The following is a 24,048-nucleotide window of genomic DNA, read 5'->3' on the forward strand; positions in this document are numbered from 1 at the left end:
TATCAAACATAATTGTGGTGACATATCTAACAATGTCAAAACAGGATAACACAAGACACCCTGAAAGCCATTAATAATAAGATGGTTTGCTTGTGCGATTCTGGTACTTACCTGGCCCTGCAGTGGGATGAGGGGACCACAATTAAGCCAGCTAACCATTTCCCAGACCATCACACCACCCCTGGCAACCAGAGCTGTAGGAATGATGTATATGGGGCGTAAAGCTTCGAAGATCTGTTACATACAAATTCTTCCTCTGTTTGATTACCAATTTATAATGGTCAAGACTTTCTTGTCATTTATACTGATGAGGGGTTTGCACACAGTAGATCTGCTATCCAAGCTTTGCATAGCTCTCAGTTCAAATGAAACAGTCATGACTTGTCTGCTGTTTACAATTTTTTTTATTTTGACTTTTGTAGAATGTCTGTTAGTTGTCACAATATGTTGCACATGTTTAGGGGCTTAAACTGCCATAATCCACTTACAAGTAGAATCACACTTTTTTGAAGGTGATTTTCTACAACTGTTGCCATGTCAGAAACACCTAGGGTTATCTCGATGGACATTGCATTGAGGGATGAGCCAGTTATAAATGCACCCTTTACCATGCTTCTTGAGAAGTCTTTTGAAATCCCTTTTTCCATGATTGCTGTTGAATACAACTTTTATACAGCTCATGTAAGTCTGGTGAGTCACGTAATGTGCCATATGCCTACTTCAATTTGCATACATTGTAAATTTAGGGATTTTCTGTATTTACTTATATTCCCTAATTCTTTTGGCTCTCCCATCTTTTCTATACCACATGTATTTTTGACCAACAGTAGACATTCTCATTTTTTCACTTATTGATGAATGTGAAGGTTTGTTTAATATTATAGTAAGATACATTGCTGTTAGAAATTCAGTATTTCAATGAATCTTACAGTATTAACCCATTAACTACCAACTCCCCGTATACAATCCACCTCTGGTAGTTAAATGCAAGTGTGCCCGGGAACAAATACGGCTTGCAAAACTTCCACACACACTTTCAGAGGAGCTGCAGTCAATGGGATAAACATTGTATAGTTTTTGAAAAAGTAATTTCTTTGCAAAACCTCCATTTTAGTTAGAAGAAGAAATATTGCTAGTTTGTGGGATTTGACAATTACTCTTATGCAATCACAGTCCCAAAGTATGGATCAATGTTATTTTTTTGGAATTAACAAAACCTAAACTAGCAACTTAACTGCTGGGCTGTGCTCACAGCCCATAAATCTGTTAATTCTATAGTATGATGAAAAAAATATATCAAATTTGACACAGTAATTATTTAATTTAATATGTAATTTTACTTTTGTGGTTAGCCATAATTGGAAAATATGTGTAAATCCTATTTAAAGAGAAAAGTACAGGGTTCTATCAAATAACATTTATTAACAGTTATTCTTCAACTAGCCTCAATTAGTCATTTTCAGTTTAATTTTTTACTTCAACAGTATGTACTCAAAAGTAAGTGCAGATCTTTTTGAATCTTGAAAATTCCTACACTTTCAGAACTTTGTAAAAGCTTATGACTTTTTATATTTGAAGTTATTCTCCATCTGTAATAGCAGTACACGAAGTGACGAGCATGAGCATTACTTTGATGTCTGGTTTATTATAATTACTATTACATTTATAGTGCTAAGAATCAGTTGTCCAGAAACAACTGTTTAAGTAAACACACGTACACAAATAACAGCAATACACTTTTATATCATTAACAGTGGTATTAATGTTTAGGTAAACCACAAAAATCAAAATTTGTTAATTTTTCATAGTCTTCATTATGCTGACGTATATTTACTTCAAATTACTGATTAAATATTGCTATACATTATCAGCTCTAACCATACACAAAATAAAATACACAAATTTATTGTTACATGAGAAAATCTTAAAAACATAGTTTCAGAAATACTTCAGACATTTAAAAACAAATATAAATCCACTCACATATATACTGTATTTGAAATTTTTTATCAAAATGTAGCTCTTATTTTGCTTAACTGCAAATAATTTTCTGTATTGATAATTTATTGCACAAAAGAGCACAAAAAGAACAGATATTAAAAATTAAGAATTATCAGACATATGATGAAGGCTAGGGTTTAACCCTGTATGATTTAAAGATAGAAAGTAAATGGCTGCTTTAAATAAAAGACTCTCTAAATAAGAATATATATATATCAACTATTATTTTTGTAGTTGTCCCTTATATCACATGGACTGAGTTTTATAAAATCCACTTCTACACATGTAACAAGTATTTAAGATTCTGTTTATTACAAGTTTCCTGATTACTTGTATTTTTCATAGTTCTTAATCCATACTAAATAAGCTAAGCTCTAAAAATATCTTATCTAGTTATCAACTGAACATAACCATTTGTGTGTTTGTATATTTGTCCAAATCCTACAACTGGTGAACATTTTTATAAATTTAGTATTAACTTTCATTATTATTTACAGGTATATGATTTTCAGAAAATCATGAAGCATAACTTTTACAACTACACAGTACTTGTATGTCATAAATAACAGTTCTTATATTTACAGCTTCAAGTCCACCACTCTTATAAAAAATCTTATTTACCCTACAGCAAACTATTGTAAATCAATGTAAAATAGTACATAGAAACTCTCATAAAAATTCAAATTATAACATTATTGTACATAAAGTAGCTGCTCAAATGAAGAAAATCAACAAAAACTTTCAATAATTATTAGTACTCGCTTTATAATGTTATATCCTGTACGTATTCTGTAAACACGTCGATACAGATCTCATAATTCCAACTACTGTTGGTTTAAATAAGTTAACACCTTATTAGTTTATTATTATTAGTATATTAGTTTATCTTTTTAAGAATCCTTCATCAGTCTACTGAACAAATAAACAATCCTAGGAGTAAGTTGTCCTTTAAAATCTGAAATAGTTTTATTGGTTTGAATTACAAGTTTATATTTACATATTTAAAAAATCACGCAGTTTATGCTACCATTTTTTACAAATTGTGCAGGTTTATCCTCTGGCAAAAGCTTGAACAACAGTAAAGTTTTGTATTTGTAATAACAAGTACAGAATGAAACTGTAAAGAGTAATACATCATATGCCATTTAACTGCACTTTGTGAAGTGAAAAAGAAAGAAAAAGTGACACATGAACAGATCTGGCTTATTTGCTATATTTCTAATGTATAGTTTTAATTACATTTCTTGCTGCATGAAAATCATATACTGTATCATGTTGTATTCCATGTTAAAACAAAGTAATAGTATGTATGTGGAACAGTATAGGTCAGACCACTAAGTTAAAACTATGAATTTCCCAGATTTCAGTAAACTGCATATATTTAACAGAAATACTCTTAGTTATGCTACCTATGAAGTCCTGTTACAAATGAATCAAAACAAATCCAAAGCTGAAGTGAAATGCTCAAAAATGAAACAAGAAAAAAAAACTACATGCACATGGTATAACATTTTTGCATATTACCTTAATGGTTATAAAGATTAAAAAACTCCATCATATATTTACTTTTATAATATTTTAATACTAAGAGTAAACAGAAACAAAAATTTGTATAAATCTGGTGTAAAACAGACTATCTATGGAATGCCCTCTTGTAGAAAATGCAAATCTTTCAAGTTGGTTTCTGAGGGTGTTCTAGGCTGTTTTTGCCTAATTCTTATACAAGAAAAAAGTGTAACTGTTCAAATTACAAGATATGAATACTTAAAGGTTGTTAAATAACTCATCGAAATTAATTAATGGAATTTATGAAGCTGTAAAAGTAAATTAAGCAAAAACAGTAATGGTATCCCCCACATTTAACAAACGAAGCAGAAAAATTAAATAAAACACTGATCAATAGTAGGTCGAAGATTTGAGGAGAAATGAATATCTCTTTAACATAATTCTATATAAATGTCCCCAGTGAACTGTATAAAAACAAACATTCATCTAATAAATGGTAAGGACAAGATATTTTAAATGCAAGGAATATGAAAATCAAAAAGGGTTACATAAGTAATAATTAGAATGCAGACCATCTTTGAAGTGGCCAACAAACACCTGATATAGATTGCTAAAAATGGAGGAGAACAAATAAAGAATACCGAAATGAAGAATAATTTTCATTATACTCTGGTGGTTTAAATGGGACCGATATAACAAAACTACTACAATTGTTGGGAAAAAAAAAACATGTCGAGTTATTAAAGTAATTAGTTTAATTTTTTTTCCCCAAGATACAAAAATTTTAAAAATAAATTATCACCTAAAAAAATTTAAATAAACTATACAAACACAGTGAACTTTATTATTCAAAACGTCACTAAGTACCTTTTCCACTTAAACTCATCCTTAGTGTACCTAAATTTTGTAAAACCTCTATGTAAAAATATATTAATGGTAACAATTTCCAGTCAAAGCTGAAGTCTTAGGTACTTCTAGAAATGATTCATTATAGAACTATCAAAACACACATATATATATATATGTATGTACAGTATTTAAACATTTCATCAGTGTAAAATCAATATGCCTTAACCTGGTACATGTTAAAAGCTTTTTGATAATTATTCAGCATATTTGTACAATAGGTTTTCTATTTTTTTCATAAAAACTATATGTACAAGAGCTTGGTTTGACATATAACAATAAAAATAGTCAACAAAGACAATACTGGAAGCAGGTTTTCAAGATATTACAGATAAAATAAAAATTATACATTATAATATAGTAATGAAATAGCTAAAAAACAAAAATAACTATTAAAATTGCAGAACACTTCACTTATTACCTTGTTAGACACACACATATATATATATACCCAAAACACTCGGGTTAAGTTGCTTTCCTATCCCAAACTCACTTAAGTGACTCTTTAAGTTCTGTCTACAGAAATTGTGAAAAAGTTATCACCTATCTGTTTTGTGTTTTATTTTCTAATACATTTCTGTAATCTAACTTTAGCCTTGATAAGTTCTTAATTTGAAGTTTTATAATAATTAATTACACTTATTCTTGAACTGACCTATTTTTGAGTTGATTCTTTGAAATGTATATTTTTCTAAATGTCAAAATTTTTTTGCTAACTGCTTTTTCTTCATGTGTATGCTGTACCGAAATTGATTTTCATTATTTATTATATCTAGTACACATAGTATGTTTTAACTAACTTGAACATAACTAGATGTATGGAAAATAAGTAACTAGTTCAAGTTTCTTTTGCAACATCCTTTCTACACTCAATGCTTTTAGTTTCAACCTCTTCCGTTAGCATCTTTAAAGCTTCAGGTGGTACCTGACCTTGATCCAAAGCCTTACACCAGTCCCTGTACTACAAGAAGAACATTATATGTATTACTATAAACCATACACATAAAAAGCAAAAAAACATACGAAATGGTATTAGAAGTCTTTGAAATTGTCACTACAATTTTAAAATTTCAATGAACTTACCTCACATATAAAATAAAACTCATTATAAGAATAATATACAATAATTGGACTATTTTAGTTAAGAATGAATGCTTGATCTCATTCAAAAAGTTTAAATTTAATTATCTTTCATCAAAAATGAAGACAAAATTTTAATGCACTCCAACCTTTTTCATTATGTTATTAATACTTTAAATTTAAAACTAGCCATTTTTACTTGACTTTAGAATAAACTTCAATATTTTTACAAATATCTTTCCTTTTTTAAGATTTTGTATGTAAAATGCCCTAGTAAAGAGCATGCACTTACTTCATGTGTTTATGTTATGCATATAAACACAAATCTTAAAATGAGAATGCTTTTCACTCTTTATTACCTACAAAAGAATTCCTTGCAATGTATGCCTGTGTTTGTGCAAAAGATGCAGTGTATACTGACATATGGGAAAAAACATCTATGGACCCATGTAGGAGGGCCCCCAATTTTGCCATTATCTCCAAGAGTGGAGGAAAGTCACTTTAACAATCTGGAGGAAAAGCCTCTGTCCATCACTCTAGTGACTGGAAACTGGGTGTGGTAAGGACTATCTAGCTCCACTAGTAGAATCTGGGGGGTAATGCATGTTGGGGAACCCTGAGGAACAATGCTCTGGAAATAGTGCAATAGGTGAACCAAGGTCCCTAAATTTATAAAAGCAAACCTACCCTGATTTATTCAATCTACTGATTGGCAGGAACAGGCAGGATCCCCTTATGCTTTACTCATGATAGTCCATGAGTGGTGGTCCAGCATAGTACAGTAATACTACCTGGTCTGCCTCTAGTTTGTCTTATAGAACACCTCATTTCTACAGATCCTGTTGCAACTTAGATAAAGTATATTGTGTAAGTGGTTGCTAGTGCAGATTTGGTTTGATAAAAGCACACCTGACTGGATAACACATGCCATAAGGCAGGATCCTGTGAAAAAAGAGGTAAGGGACCCTGGAAAGGAAAGAAGAGATGAGAGTAGTAATGAAAATACCCACCCTTCTGTATAATCTAGTGGATAGCTACAGGAGGTAGTCGAAAATCCAGTGGATCGCTGTTCATGATCCATTGGTCATGTAGAGACCACTAAAGGGATCACTTGTGCACTCATTCTAAAGGAAGGAGGGATTTGAGTGATGCCCACATCCTCAAAAGATAAAGAACCATGGGAAAAAGAGGCATAAAAGTTAGACTGTCTGTACCATAGCATGAAGCTGGATGGGAGTTGGCTGAGCTCGACTGAGATACTTGTTGAAAAAGACACCCAGATGGACGATATATTGTGTTGGAGTGAGAAGAGGTGTCTTGGCTCTGATAAGAAATCCTGCCTTCGTTGCTTTAGAAAGCAGTATCTGGGTGTCACATATGCCAACTGATGATTGGACAGAACATATGTAGCCGATGCTAGTCCGAAGAGTAGAGCCCCGAACTGCAGCACCAGATCCTTGTGCACAAAATGCAGATAGTGGCAGGACAAATCTGCTATGGGAAGGTGCAGATAAGCATTGGCAACATCGAACTAAGTCATTCACAGTCCTGGTGAAAAATACCAATGCAAAGTGAGGAATGACTTTATTGTGAGTTTGGAGAGTCTAGGAATTGACTTAGACGAGAAAAATCGATGACCGGATGACAATCTCTCATCTTCTTGGGCACAACAAACAGATGGGAATAAAATCAAGGAAGAACTGGAATAACTCTTTCCACTGCCCCCTTGACCAACAAATCTCTGAGAGCCATGGAACAAAGTTCTGAAAACTGAGGATCTGTGGGAAGTGGAAGCACTACAGGTTGGGGGGATAATGGTGGTGGAGGTGTGAACTAAATGACTAATCCTGATGCAAGACTTGTAGTACCTATGAATCTGTAGTAAATGTTTTTCACATATCCAGAAAATCTTGGAGTTGAGCCCTCACAGACCTTGAAAGCATACGGTAGTCATAACCGCCGCCACTTGCAGAGTTCTGACCGAATGAAGGAATGTCATGGATATGGGCGGAATCTATTCTGGGTGCCCGTGGACTGAGAGGTCGATGTTGGGGGTTGCTACACTCAAATAGGGGCAGAACTGTTAACCCCTGTAGGAGCTGAGGAAACTCGGGAAGCCAATGACAACAGAGATTAATGCAGATAGGCAACATCAACCCTTGAATCCAAAGACTCTGGAATGCACACAAAAATCAAAGGTTTTAAAAAGGCCTCACGTAACTTATGGAGGGCTGCAGCAGGTAGACGAATGTCCTGCAATAACTCATCTCTATCCAACATATCAGTCAAGAGACTAGGAAAAGTGAAGAAGCTGACACTCAAACCAAGAAGGATGCTAATGATGGTTGCAACTTGCCATCAAAGTGATGTGGTGATTGCCGAGATGCTTCCTAAAAAAAGGTGTAGGGATGATAAGTATCTCAGCATCATGGGTAGGGTCAGATGAATCCTAGAAATTTGTGATCTCTTCAGGTTGACCACAGACTCCGTTCTGGAACCCCACATTTCCAGGAGCAAGTCTGTTATCTAAGAGTTTAAATATGCTTCCACTAGCAATGGTAGATGAAGGCATGTTGTTCTTAGAAACGTGGGAAACAAGACATAAATGTACCTTCACATAACTGAGTAGTAAACCTCCCTGCATGAACTGCAATATCAGGGGATGGAAGAACTAAGTACTCACCCTCAGACCTTTTCACCATCAATGAATGATTAGACTCAAAAGCAACCGAGAAAAGACTCAAAACATCACACAATCGATGTACCAACAGAAGAAAAGGAACCAGAGGTAGCTGATCCAAGTTGACGTCATGAAAAGCCAATTCTAAATACTCCCCAAAATTATCAGGATTGCCTGCAAGTGCAGCCTCAGACTCCCCCCCCCCACCCCGAGAAACACCACTAGTCCGAATGTGTATCTCTATCTCACTACAGATAGGGTCACAGACAACAGAAAGCAACCCCCTCCCCCGATTCATGAGCAATACTAGATATCAGAGGAGGGATAGGAGAAACTTGATTAGCCTCTGTGCCGGATACATTAGTCTAGGAATGCATGCCAAAAATCAGCTTGCCAAACAAATTTTTTCTATGAAAATCAAATAGGTAACACAAAGAACACTTAAAGTATCTCAAACAATCATACTACAGAGAAACCCACTATTGAACACTCTGATGAGAAAAAGTAAAAATATTATCTGAAGGAGGTGCTTGTATAGAGTACCAAGATAGAGGATGCATTGACGTAGGTGGATAGTATCATGAGACGTATCACCAAAAGCAGTTAAGTGGGGAATAAAAGGTTGGAGAAAGCAAGAAAAAAAATCAGACCAATGCTTAGATGGACAAAAATAAAGAAACCCTAGCAGTCAAGTGATACCTGCAGTGTGAGGGGAGGTAAGTATGTTTTGGAAACTATATATATTCACTATACATATAAAAAAAAAAAACTAGTACTAATGATTTTGAATTATTGGAAAAAATTCCAAATATTTACACTAAATACATTACTTACATATATAAAATTTAAAAGTGTAGTAAATCAAGTGTTCATATGTAATTCCTCGTTTGTTATAAAGCAAAATGGTCGTTGGTGACAAGAATAAGACTTTCATATTGTGTATATCACCTGGAACATCTGTGAATGTGAAGCACACAAGTATATCGACTTTCATTTCACTCATAATTGTTCAAAGGGATAAACAAAATTAATGGTTCACCTCTCCCCTGCTCTTTTGTGTTAAAACATTTTTTCTTTTATTTCTCACAAACTTGTAATTATTTTAAAAACAGAAATTGTGTGCGACATGTTGCAGCAAGTTACTTTTATTATGGCTCTGAATGAATAATGTAATAAAACAGTTGGAAAATGGGATATCACTCACTAGATTGAATTAAATCACTGAAAATTATATGTTTCAATAAAATCACAATAAAAAGAGAAATCACAGTTGTGTCAACCAGAAGGGAACTATGGCATGAAATTGTCAAGAAAATGGAGATAGAAGTACAAGAGATAGGCATATATCCTTCCAACTCTGACTTTCTGTTGGTTATACATAACACAGAATTAAATATAAGAGAGAACTATTAACAAATCCTGAAAGAGAGGATGAGACAGGTGGGTTTGGCAAGAGGGGTCTGACTTTTCATTTGATGGCTCTATAATCAAACAAAACTAAGGGCTATAAAAATTATGGTTTCTCTGAGCAATGATAATTTTATAGTGAGTAATTTACGTTAAGGTTCGTACTTATTGGAGGGGAGCTGAATAAAATAGAGAAGAAGGGATGCCCCAAAAAAATGTGTCACAGTAGAGGAAATTCAGGATTTTTTAAATATTAGTTCATAAAATTAAGAACTTAAACTTATATACCATTAAAATACGGATTATTAGCTATGCTTTTATGCTATACTAATTGGTATAACATAAACAAAAAATAGTTTCATAAAATTTTGAATGTAAGTCTCAAAAACCTCGTGACATGCACAGTAAAGGATGCCCGTGCAGAAAGAGTTAATATCAAAGTATAAAGCTTTCAACTGTTTCTTTGATTGGATACTATTGAGTTATTGATATTTGTAACTGGTAAGGAAAGAAAGTAATTATAATGTTTCACCCTGGCTGACTGTCATTACACAATATCCACACTGCGCAAACAATATTTGAACATGATGATGATACTTAGGTTGTACTTACCTAAGTTTACGTATGGACATTATGGGATCTACAGCCATTTGTCATTATAACACACACTGAGAGATTAAAAGACCGCTGAGTGCACCTGCCCTATCAGAAAAGTTAGAACACTCGATGGCCAGAGTTTACCTCAAATATTTCAAAAACAAAACTTTGATAATTCCCCATTAAGATTAATGTGCGAGTTTCTCACTTAAATTGCAGTGAAGTGAAACAGTGACTCTAGAGCAATGATCGCCACATCCTAATACCTCGAATTATGACAAGCAGAAGCTAGCTACAGTTGAAACCAATTATACAAAAATGTATAAACTTTTGGAAGATCATATTTATTTTGATACAATAATTTAAAGTATTTACTAACCACACATTCATCAGGTTCGAAAGTTTCCTATGAGTGATAGGCCTCATTTATGTCCTAGAATGTCGATAGTTCTGCACTACAAAATGGAAGTAACCCCAAACAGACTGCATGTAGTGAATCAGGCGATAATCATTTAACAAAGAAAAATTTTAAGTGGAATATTCAAAACTTGCTGCTTATTTAATTGATGCTTCATCTCCTATATTCATTATTCTCAATGGAAGAGGTAAAAGTTAGTATGGTATGAGCAAATTTTTAGAATATTATGAACAGTTGAATAACTTGATTTATAAAGTACTCAAGAATTTTTGTACACTGTTAAACTTAAAGATCAATGACCTACTAATCAATGTTGCCGTCCCACCACTAGAATTTAATCTGAGTCTCTATCACTATGATTGCTCCCACTTTAGTCTTCACTCTCTGTGTCATGACTAGTTTGCTTGTTTCTTATTTTTGTTTACTGTATTCTCTTAAAAATAAGTTTGTCTGCGAACTGAGGTTTCATCTTAAGTCTTTTCTTGGACAGAAGTTCACCAGCTGAAGAAAAGAGTCACTCTGAAGGCACACTTGTGGCTGTAACGGCAAGAACAATAAGAGCGAGCACAGCTAATTTGAGAGATTCATTTTTCCTTCCCTTTCACCATGCAAGGAGATCTATATTGAGGCCTGTTGCCTTTGTTCACAGTACTGACTTCACTTTTGGTCAGGAGTGCATTTCTGTTGCTAGTCTCTTGGAAAGCTTGCCCAAGGAGATTTTCAAAAACACAGTCCATCTTTTTTGGGGTTGACTTTCCATGTCTTCTTGTCCCTCATGGTCTTCTGCTGCAGGAGAGTACTTCTCCATGAGGTGTTCAACTTCCTTCATAGCCTCTTCTCTTATTTTGGAAGGAAGAAATGCCAACTCCTTAAACCTGGGATCAAGGACACTTGCAATTATGGGAACCTTTTCCTCCATGGCAGTATCCTAAAAACCATATTGCTGCTTGAACAGATTTAAAGAAATTGCTTTAAAATGGTTAAGAGCCAGTAAATCATTCACTGATGGATTTCACTTTTCTATCAATCCATTGAGAATGGGATAGGTGATGGAAAACTTACATGATTTTCTCCAGACCACATTTCTATTGCTTGGGCCAAGGGCCCCAAAGTTTTCATAAGTTCTCTTGCCAAATACTATTTATCATCATAAATATTTTTGGCCTGGTTGTGTCTTTGATCAGTTCCTAACCCTGAGTCTTCAACAGCCTAGATAATGGTATCTTTCTACTGATTAAGCCTCTTCACCATTAGATGTGTTGAGTTCCATTGTGTTATCATGTCCTGTATTGGCTTGAGTGGCGAAGTAGATGGGTCCTTCTTTTTTTGCTTTTCCGGAATCAAAATTCATGCAGAGTTGGATTTGCAAAAAAAGCCAGCAAAGGAACATGCATCAGACATTGTTCTAGTTTTTGTCTTCCATTAATTGCTAGTTGAAAAACATGGTACATTGTAAGAATCCATTCTAGACATTGCTGATGTTACACTGGCAGCATTATCATGTACAACTGTGAATAAGCCTTGAAAGCCCCAATCATCCGCCACAGCTTGTAAGTCTCTGGAAATATTACCTGCTGTGTGGTGTTCGGACGTCACTTTTGTTCCAAAGTTAAAAGACTTGATCTCCCACTCTGTAGTCATACTATGCACTGTTACCACAAAGTATGCCTTGTTTGTTGCAGATTTCCATTGGTCAGTTGTAAAGGAAAGTACCGGAAAGTTGCATAACTCATCCCTTATTTCATCGCACTTGATGCTATATAAGCAAACAATACTTTTGTGAATTGTTGTATTGCTTGGAACATGATAGTTTGGTTCCACAATATTCAAAAACTTTAGAAAGGAATGACTATTGACCATTGATAAAGGTCTCAAGTCCTGATAAATAATCCCACATAACAAGCCTGTTATTTCCCCTTTACGTTTAGCTGAACATGGCCATCTCCTAAATTGGTTTGTTTTAAACATGAATAATCAGAAGTTAAAGAAGAAAGCGATAAAGAATCTAGATGTTGAATTTTTGGGGGTACTATCAAGTCAAAAGCCAAGACAGTGATGTCAAAGTGTTCAGTGAACTCCCCTTTAGCATTAGTATATAATGAATGATATATTGCTTTTTGTGGTTTCAATGTTTTGAGTAAGGTTTTCACTGTAATTAATCAAAAAATAATCACTGCAATGATTTTCATGCAAGTACGCTCATTTGGCTCCATCCCCTGACCATTAGTTGCATCCACTCTACCAACAAAACCAATCTTCAAAGAAACTTAAGGAAAGAAGAGTGATTCCAGACAGTAAACCTGTGCCATATCTATCACTAAATTCATTTTTTTAAACAATTCATTAAAGAAGTTGTTTAAAGAAGAGATCACTGACTCTTAAAATATTAACCTCTAAGATAAAGCTTTCAATAAAGTCACCATCGAAGCCACGTACCTGATTGTGGGCAAGTAGCATATGGCATAATAGATTATCCACACCTGTTTCAAACTTAAATCTTTGCCCCTCAATCAAACATTCAATCTTTCATTTAGGCAATTTAATTATCATAAAATGTAGATCCTCTAGGACAGAAAACAAAGGAACCTTTGTAACTTCGTCCATCCCAAGATCAGTCATTAGTAAACATGCTTGATCTTCACATTTTGATATTGACTTCCCTTTGACCCAAGCTCAGAAATATATAATCCCTTTGCTAGACATTACATGCCATTGACAGAGCTTGACCCAATTTCCCAATGTTTCTCTGTGTGTCATTAATTATTATTGTGTGCAACAGGTATCCTTTTTAGCCTAGTGTTGAAAAAACTTGTAAATTCACACAGCTGGGCAAGGTTGTATGTGGGTCAATAATCATTGTAACAGTTTCAAAAATGTTACAGTATTTTTTTATGACTATTCAAATTCATAAGCCAATTATATGTCACATATGATTTGGGAGCTCTCACAGTTTGTACAGTTTTTTGATATGGAAGAGTCTATTACTCATTGCTTTCCTGAGGGTAATAGTTTCTATGCAAAGGCAAATGATACACAAGGTGTACTGTAGGTTAGCAATGCATGGAATGGAACGTGGCTTGTAGTTGGGCACTTGTCCGGTAGTAACAGAAGTAATGTTGAAGATATGTACTGTGATGGGTTTTACTAAGCCCAGAAAATTGAAATCAAAAGGCCAGCAAAAACAAAATGCACAAAGGAAAATTAAAACAAGGAGAAAAAATGACTGAAGATGTCAATAATTTATGAAATCAGTAGCACAAGTTGACACATTTTAATATTTCAAAATTTTATTTAACAAACTTTGCAGCTCTGTTTATATTACCTTGACTTAAACTTTCCATAATTTTTTTAAGAACCGGGTAACAGTCATGACAGGTGGGTACCTGGTGAAAACATCATCAGTTAACTTGTTGTTACACCATGGTTCATCACAGCTCCATAAGATTGTTATAATTTAAGCTATCCACAATGTTGGTAGCAGTCCTTCATGTTTCATAGATTCTGTAAAATGAGTTTTGCAAGGGCTTGTTAGAGCCTCCATCAAGTTTGTAATGACACCCACTGTTTTTGGCCCACTGCTTGTCCTTTTATCTTATGAAAAAGTAAATACTTTTTATTTAGATCTTGTTATTATTTGTCATGGCATTGATCTTGCAATTAGCTGTTGTTTGTAAATATAGACAAGCTCAAAGATAACTTTGTGTGACCCTGTTAGCTGCTATGACTCATATAATTTCATTTTAATTGGCCTAGATGAACAATGTTATATGTGTAGTAATACAACATTTTTGAACTACACTGTTGTATACAGACATAAATATTTCTAACTGAAAAACTAAGTCAGTGTTTTACTGTTTAAATTAAAAAAATTGGACATTAATCATTAGCAAATTCAGATTGCCAATAAGCCATTTAGGAAACTGTATCTCTAACTATAACCTATTTAGGTTAGAAAAAACCATAAGTGCTACTGTTGATCAAGCAGCCAACAATACTACAGTCAAGTATATGTAATTTGTGACGACAACTGCTCGCCAATTTCAAAATAATCACTATTAGATTATAGTGTAAAAGCTCTTTCTAATGAGTATGCACGTGTATGTTACATCTACATGTAGGTTATAAAGCTCAAACAAATCTATTGAAGATGGGTGTGGTAGCTGTCAGGGGTTTAAAAAATTTATTGCTTGTTTCAACTGTATTCATTCAGAGAACTTTGAAATAACAAGTCAAAAGGCTACGTAAGCATCTTGTTGTTTAGATGTACCTCTACTCGACTACCATTGCATTACTGAAGATACAGAGGACCAAAGTAGAGAATGTTCACAGCTTGTTGGTCATGTGACAATACATCTGAAGTTTTAAGTAGTTCTTTAAAAGTTTATTTTGAAATAAAGGACTTAAAACTTAGATAAAATAAAACTTCGAATCATACCATACATTTTATGTTAATTTCATTCACATACATTGATAGTAAAGGTGTTTAATTAAATTTTGAATGTAACCTAGTGACTTGCACAGAATAGTGTTTAAAGGGGCTCCTGTTGCAAAAGGGATAAAGAAAGAAAGATTGTAGATCAAAGTGACTAGAAACTCATAAAACACAAGAAAAAACATGTCTGGAAACAGGCAGTGCCAAGGAAAGAATGAGTCTATGATCATGTGCTAATTCTTACAGGGATTACTGTGCATGTAGGTTGTGTTGCTCTTCTAGTGGTGGAAGGCTACAGCATTATGACAATTATGTGATAGGCTGGTGCAATACATATGAACATGTATAAATGTGGTGGGAATTTGTTAAAGCTTGTGGCATGCACAGAAAATTCCATGGCAGTTGTGAGGTAACAGCATAGGTAATAAGCACTTCTGAAGAAGATTTTGTTAAATTAACCAAAACTGTAATTTTACTTTATGTATTACATAATTCTGCAGACATTTCACAATTGTAATGGTTAGATTTATAAATATTACTGTTCTTAATTGTCATGTTTCTTTATTGCTGATTATGGAATCTTAAGTTTAATATGCCACTGTTTTCTTTGTTTAATAGGACTGTTCAAGGGACTTCACAATCCAAGGAGGGTCAATGTTATAGCCTATATTTTTTAACCTAGAAATTTCTAGAAATCTGTATTGTTGGTTAGCTGGAAGAAAGTTTAATTTAATGTTATGCCTGTTGCTTTAATGTCTGGAACACTTCCAAAACAATATGAGCCATATATATAAAAAATGAGTTACTGAGTTTGTTGGTCAGTTAATGAGTAATCAGTGCTTGATATAATCAGTTCATCTATTATTACCAGCCAGCAACTCAGTTAGTTGAATGCTATAGATACTGAATTTGTTTTTCCATAAAGAAATACAAAGTAAAATATGAATTTTCTGTTTGGATGTATCCTATCAGTAAATGTTTGTTATGCTAGTGGAATTTAAAGTGCAAGAAATAAAACATAACTGACCCTATAAATATTTAAAAAAAAAGATATAACTGTGAAAATAAGAAATTGCACTGATCTTACAACAAAAATTGGTTGTATGTGTATATTATGGTTCACAGTTACTACTGGGACTTATTTTTTCAAATCACTTGCAAAAGAGGTATTAAATATACACTGTATATGTACAATTAATCTCCTAATTCTTTATCACAAAAGTATATATGTAGAAGTATAATTGTAATTGCCTTTTAAGTCTTTAAACCCATAATTTTTTGTACATTTTGCCAAATTATTTTCATGATTTCCTAATAATTTTTACCATACCTTAAACAATTTCAATTTTCTAAATTTTTTGGATAACAACATGGTTTGGATTAGTTTTCAGCCAAAGAAACATAAATGTTATCTAACGCTGTCAACATCCGATAGATAAATTGGGATTTTCAGCCAGATGCTGGCAGCATCCACTCGGGTTTAAGGAGTTAATTCTGTATCACTTACCATTTCCAACTCTTTCCTTAACATGAATACTGCTTGTTCTCTTTTAGCAACTAATTCTTCCAGGTACTGATAACGTAATTTCTTTCGTGCTCTGCATTCTTTTGCACTCTGTCGACTTCTTTCAAGTTTTACCTTCATGTCTACTTTAGCAATATTGCGAACACTCTTTCGTTCTTTCTTTGTTTTTTCTGTACTTTCTTCTTCTTCACTTTTAAACTGAATAGAAAGATATAACGTTAAGATTTAAGCTTAAGTTGTTACGTGTATGATTAATATACATAATATTTTTACTAGAATGTAAAATTAAATGGGAAACAAGATTAAATTTTCTTAACATTCTTTATTTAATTGAAACAAGTCAAAACTCTCCATATGTAAATAGGATTAAATAATGTACTTGAATTTGTCATCTAATGGCAGCAACTGTAAAGTTCACACTGACTCCTTCCCCATTCCATACACATTCCTGAGTTATAGACCTGGATGATTAGTCGAATTTGATAATTGATTAATTGTCAAGCTCATTAATTGATTACATTCAACTAATCAGTTATTCTAACAAGTTGACTAAGAAGAGAAAAACAAAAAACAAATTCCTATTTTACCTCCATGCTGTTAGCTAGAATTATATTTGGTGGAGTCAAAATAGGGATTTGTAGCTTGAGTATGTAATGTATACAGTATCTCCAGCTTTGTATGTTTACCTTGTTTACTATCCCTATTTTCAGGGTTTTCAATGTTAATCGAATCTGAGACTCTAAAATCACAAGGCAACACCTCTAATCACCAGACCATACTAACCAAAAGCTGAACAAACTTGAATTAATAAAAAACGTGTAATGATAAAAATTGGGTTTTGAATAGCTTCAGTAGGCAGAGCACACATAATCTTCTGTGTAGCTTTATACTTAACAACAAACCAACTTAATGACAATATTTTGATTACTTGGATAGTTGGAATAATCAAAAATAGTAATAATCAGAAACTATAATTTTGATTAGTTGATTACTTTCATATGTATGACATTTTGATTATGCTGAATAAAGTCGAATTACCTCCACGCATACAGGTAGGTGAAAGTGTGCATATAAACAACTTTATCATCAATATACTGTCCATAAACTTAGCATCAAAATGTAGTTTCTAATTCAATTAATAAAATATACTTTTTAGTGCAGGGGGACATCAGCAGTGGGGTACAGTAGACTTTGTTAATCCAGATGTTCATTAGATACAGCAGTTTCTGCCCAAATTGAACATCTTTTAATGTTTATGAAATAGCTAAAATAAAACTGCTACAGTAGATTTATACATGTAAATAGGGTATATATATATATATATATCTTTTTAACATTTAATATATGAAATAATTAATTATGACACAGTTACAGTAATTTGAGAGAATAATAATTTGTTACTCGTAGCAATTTAGAACTTGCAAATTGGAAAAAAACTAGCAATTATTTTTTGGTGTCTTCAAAAGTTAAAGTTAACACCTGCCTGTTCTCCAATAAAAATTGTAAATGGGCATAATATACAACAAAACCAAGGATTGGTCAACATACAAGAAGAAAAAAGGTAAGTGCATCCATTCTACTAGAGCTGAGCAATTAACTCAATTAATCTATATAATAAAATACCCATGAGCAGCAATTACATTAGTTAGTCATGTAAAATAATTGATTAATAGAAATTACAATTAAATCAATTAATGTCAAACTAATGAAAATAATTACTGTTTCTTATTTTAATATTTTAATTATTCCAACTATTCAGATAATTGAAATATTACCATTATGTTTATTGTTAAGTACACAATGGGTTTTCTATGCTTTGCTCACTGTTTGTATCAAAACTCAATTTGTTATGCTATTTTGTGAAAATAATTGATCAGTTGAGTGTGGTCAATTAACAAACCCAATGATTAATTTATTAGCAAATTCCACTATCTCCTAATTCTATTAAATAGTATCTAGTTTTGGCTTTAAAAAAAATGTAAATTTATGGACTTTTTGTATAATTTTTACATTGTGAAATTTCCAAATTTGTGTTGAAAGACAATGTTTAAAAAAAACTTTAAACTACTTTATCTTAGAGTTTCAATCTTTTTTAAGTAAATCACAAGTTAAGATTTTCCTAGAGTTAAAAGAGATTTCTGATAGATACTTACCACTCTCACATAATAGCTTTTTTTCATTCACTGCTGCCCTCTATATGCACAAATTTTTTCACTCACCACTAGCCTTGAAGCTCACACCTACCTGATGTTTTGACCTAGTTCAGCTGCATTGTAGCATGTAAATAAGCATGTGACTCCACCAACAGGAGAGCAACACACACAATCTATCGGAAATATATTTTCAATGTAGGAAAATATTAATTTCCAATGTGATATCTTACCTCTTCTCATATGATAGCTAGAATCCTATACTGAATTTGTGAAGGGGCTGGTGCAAAATTTACTTAGATGAGCACCCTTTGAAAAATGTCCGAAGAACACCAATGGAGTGTGAATTCTCTTGTTAGAGGAACACACTTGTGGGAAATTGCACCATATCTGAACCATGTATACTCTGTACCCATCATGAAAGTATGTGTTACTAAATTGGGCAGAAAAGGGGAGCACATCCTTGATTGTAGATATGTCAGCTGGTACAGCTCTTTTCCAAACGAGATCTCCCAGGAACCAACCTGCAGGAGATGGTAGGACGGGGTTCCCCCAGTCAGTTAGTTTAATATATACATGTATGTGCACCACATTGTAGAATGGTTAAGGTGTGTCAGATCATACTTGGTATATCAACTCCAGTTAAAAACCAAGCAGCATTGGATATTTATCATTCAGTCCATGGTAGGAGGAAGGTCCCAACCATCTTCACCTCAAGATGAAGAAACAGAAAGGAAAAACATTCCATTCCATTGTCCTAGTCAGAGCACATATGTGCAGATCCAAAACCAAACCCAGTCATATGGGAACCCAACCCAGCAAAGGTTGAAAGTGAAATGTGGTGGTTCAACCAAATTTAAAAACAAGACAGACATTCTCTGGTGGCTGGTCCAGCTCCTTTCCAAAACCAGATTTCCTGGGAACTGACCTGCAAGAGACTGTAGGATGAGGGTTCCCCAGCCAATTAGTATATCAATTGGCTGGTCCAACTCTTTTTCCAACACCAAATCACCCCAGAAACAAACTTGTGAGAGATGGTAGGATGGGGTTTCCCAGTCGAATAGTATATCCAATCAAACTGTTTCCATACCATCACATTTGTGATAACTAATGTTGGCTGGTCCAGCTCCTTTCCAACACCAGACCTTCTGGGAACTGATTTCCAGGAGATCATAGAATGGGGGTTCTCAGTTGGAGGGGTGGACTTAATTTTGGTGGATCATCTCCAGTCCATGAATATGCAGGTTTGGATATTTTTCTTACTGTCTGCAGTTGGAAGAGGGTTCTACACTATTTAAACTGATAGAACACTGCCACCCTACTCTTGACTGAATGGGATTAAGCACATTCAGGAGGAAGTTTCCAGGATCCACCACCCCAGTGGCTAGAAACTGGTAAGGACTCCCAAAGCAGGCAAGCAAGGTGGAGAGTCCACAAGAACAACACACTGAAGACTGTGCAATGAGTGAGCATGAAATCCTATTTTGAAGAGCAGGCTGCTCCTGATTTATACAATCTAAAGAAAGGAGAGATGGGCAGCAATCCCCTTCCGCTTTACTCATGATAGTCCATGATGGGATGGGCATATTTATGATGCAATATACCATGAGGTGAACCTACTAGCGTTCTTGTGGAACATCCCATATCTACAGTGGGCTTTATAGGCCTTGTTGATATGGTTGTGTTGCTGGTCCAGCTCCTTTTCTATGGTAGTATGGGGGTTCCCTATCCAACAAAGTATATCTCGTCCGGTCTGGTGTGGAATGGAAATCAACCTGCAGGAGATGGTATGATGGGGGTTCCCCAGTTGATTAATAATTTGAGAAATGCCTTACAGTGTGGGTTTGTTGGCTGGTCCAGCTTCTTTCCAAAACAAGCTCTCCTTCGAACCAATCCTGCAAAAGATGGTAGGATGTGGGTTCTCCAGCCAATAAGTATACCTCAACAGGCACCACTCACCACTAAGCGGAATCCAATATAGAAGAAGGGTGTGACCCTCTAAGGGAAAAGAAAGAAAGAAATAAACAAACTCACAGTTGAATTGTTGTGTGTAGTATGGCTACAGGCAGAATGCAATATCCGGATGAGGAAGAAATGACCACATGATGGAAGTAATGGGAGAAGAAGATGTTAGGTGTGGTCCACATGCTAGCCTGGATGATTTCTTCTAAGGGACAATGTAGAAGAGTAGTCAGGGAAAAGATAAGACATTGAATCTGATTAGATGATACCTAGAAAAAATGTTGGGATTCAGGAGATAAGGATGAATAAGCCAACCAGAGAAGCTGGTGAATCCAAACTGTGAGGGTGGAGGGGGGGATATCTCTTTGAGAGGAAGGGTTCTAATGGATAAATAAATGGGAATAGGAACCACAGAAGGAAGCTGTGTAGGCGATATAACATCTGAGAGCATGTACAGGACATAGAAGTCTATCTGGATCAGAATGGGAATACAAATGGGTAGGTAAATCAGTATAAAAGAGACATTGCCTTTACAAGCTTCCAACATTTTGGATAGAAAACATTGATCTAGATAAAGGAAAACATAGGTATGGTGATAAAGAACACATGATACATCAATGGCAAAGACATCTGACCTCTACAATTACAGGCAAAAAGGAGAAGGAAATAGGTTTTAAGGGATAATTGTTATAGGGAACAGGTAGCCAAGGGTTTGAATAAAATTTTGGTAAGGATGTGGAGAACAGCATTAAGGTTCCAATCTGGAAGAAGCATAGGATGAGGAGAGTGAAGGATCTGGAAAGAATGCAACAAAGGAAATGGTAGAAGAGGAAAACACCCTATGGTAATGGGAAAAATGGAAGGCATCTGACAAGGCTGCTTGATACCCAGCAATAGTAGATAAGGAAGAACCATTCTCAAACAGGCAGGTAAAAAATTTGGATGGGAAGGAAGGGAATCAAGGCACAGAGACCAATGCAAAAAACATGCCAATTTCTCTGACATATTATGAGGGAAGAACGTACAAAGTGGGAAAGGATGGAATCTACATATGCGGATATTGTAGACCGCCTCACAAGGGACGTGACAAAAGTCATGCATGAAGCTGGAGTATGACAACTGAGGCTGACAAAATGGAATGGACTGGATGATGGATAAAACTCTGGGTAGGAGACAGTTAGGAAAGCAGGCATACAGGTAAAGGTTGGTCCAATTCTGACTGAAGTCAACTACTGCCAAAGCCAAAGAATGAGGTACCACGGACCAAAAAAGGGGATAATTTGATATTGAGGTGGGTGACAAATGCGTCCAGACATGGAGGACCCCAATGATTGCATAATCCGAGGAAAACATGGAAATTGAGGGACCACTCTGTGGGAAGGATCTGGTTAGGCCATAATAATCAATCTGCAACAAGATTCAATGCACCAGGAACATGACATGCAACTCATACTAAAGAGCAAAATCTATACAACACCTGACAGAGGGCAAGAACCTCTCAGATGTTGATGCACATTGCTGTCTTGAATGAAGACCAGCAACCCAAGATTTCATGAAAATGCATACTCACTCCCAAACCCGTAAGAGAAGAATCTATAAACAGATGCAACTCAAGTGATGGAAGTGAAAGAGGAAAGCCCACTGTGGAGTTGTCTCTGTTGAGGCACATGTAAAATTGACTTGCAGTGAGGGAGAGACACATATAGTGGAGGCCAGAGGATCCTGAGCAAGGTTCCATTGATCATGCAACACCCAACTGAAGAGTGCACATGAAAGCACAACCCAAGGGTACAAGGGCTTCCATAGAAGCCTATGTCCCTAAAAGAGAAAGAATGGTTTGTTAAAATGGAGCTAATAACAGCCAGTTGTCCAGGTAAGGATGAAAGTTCAAACCTTATGCATGAATTAGTTGAACATAGGCTCTGACCACTCGATAGAAATGTAATGCACAGAACTGATAAAAACGAAGATATCATCTGAATGATGGAGCAATGGGGATGTGCAGGTAAGCATCTGAGACATCTAATTCATCCTCCACAGGCCTGGAGTAAACATCTACTGTAGTGTGAAGAATGACTTTCCAGTGAAATGAGAAAGTTGATGAACCTGTTGAGACATGGTAGGTTGATCACTGGATGCCAGTCCCCCAGTTTTTTGTGAACTACAAACAACCTGGAGCAAAACCCTGGAGAGGGAAGACTGACAAGTTCTACAGTGTCCTTGAGAAAGAGTATCTGAACCATGTCAGAACAATGCTGGCACAATGTAAGATCCCAAATAGGGACAAAGGAGGAGGGTTAAGGAATCGAAGGGATAAACCTTCTTACAGTACCCAACTCACCCATGGATCTTATGAGAAATCGTGCCACAGGTGCACAAATCTGGACAAGTGTGCTTCTACTTTGATAGAACCCAACAGATAGTAACCAGTACTGTTGGCAGCTTGAGATTTGGAAGTGAATAATCCAACAACTTGCCGACAAAACATAGAAAAGAGGTATGGATAAAGGGACTGAAGGAGGAAGATGGAAAATAGGAGCAGGTGAAGGCTGTAATATTTGAGAGACCAAGGAAAAAATGAAGGAGTGGTGATGAGCAGCCTCCACTCATACTCCAATGATTCAGGTATACCTCCAAAAGTCGACCTATGTAAAAAAGAAGCCATTCAAAGGCCTTGTTGGTAAGTCATGGGTAGGTGCACATTAGTTAACTCTTTCAATACGGGGTCGGTCAATGTGATGAAATCGTAACCATTTTGTGCTTGTTATAGTTTTCAAGCTATAACTTTTAAATTGGTAAGTGAAGGTTAACAAAATTTGGCAGATTATCAGTAAAGATTACAATGCTTTCATACACAAAATGTCAAATCTTTTTATTAAATCGTAAGGTTTGTAAAGCAATGTTTTCTCATGCCTTTTTTTTCTTTTCACATTGAAAATACTTTTATGCATTAGAACATTTTGAAACTTCACATGCGAAATCTTTATAATGTCCGAATAGTTATCAAACATTTCTAAAGAAAAAACTTTATATTTTATCTGTTATTTTCAGTAATTAATCTCTGTATGGGTTCAGTAGATTTGAATGATCTTGCAACCACCATAAAAAATTAGGAAATAAAGATAAATTATGCCTCTTTCATTCTAAAATGAACACAAATTATAACACTAAAACATAAATGTTTAAATGAAATAGCTTAAATTTCAAAACATTATACATTTATATATATTTATTATTTTTATTATATTGACCTTTCACCTATGCCTGGCTAACAATACAGAAGTTACAATGATAAGGCTCATGTGCATTCATCTTACCATATCAAATAACATAAAACTGATCTTTGGTCTCTACAAAGTAACTTGTCTTGGCTGTGTTTTAGTC

The 24,048-nt window shown here is 34.7% G+C and overlaps 1 protein-coding gene across 1 annotated transcript in view; it reads right to left on the minus strand.

The window, feature by feature from the left end:
* Nucleotides 1-1,625: 1,625 nt before the first annotated feature.
* LOC106478209 (cAMP-responsive element-binding protein-like 2) overlaps nucleotides 1,626-24,048 on the minus strand; it is a 31,704-nt gene continuing 9,281 nt past the window's right edge. The window contains exons 2-3 of the mRNA XM_013938734.2: nucleotides 16,535-16,750; nucleotides 1,626-5,374 (exon numbers count right to left, since the gene is read on the minus strand). Coding sequence (XP_013794188.1) covers nucleotides 5,252-5,374; nucleotides 16,535-16,750 — 339 coding nt within the window. The 3' untranslated portion in view covers nucleotides 1,626-5,251. The remainder of the gene's footprint in view (nucleotides 5,375-16,534; nucleotides 16,751-24,048) is intronic.

This window comes from Limulus polyphemus, unplaced genomic scaffold (genome assembly GCF_000517525.1).
Source record: "Limulus polyphemus unplaced genomic scaffold, Limulus_polyphemus-2.1.2 Scaffold189, whole genome shotgun sequence".
Taxonomy (NCBI): domain Eukaryota; kingdom Metazoa; phylum Arthropoda; class Merostomata; order Xiphosura; family Limulidae; genus Limulus; species Limulus polyphemus.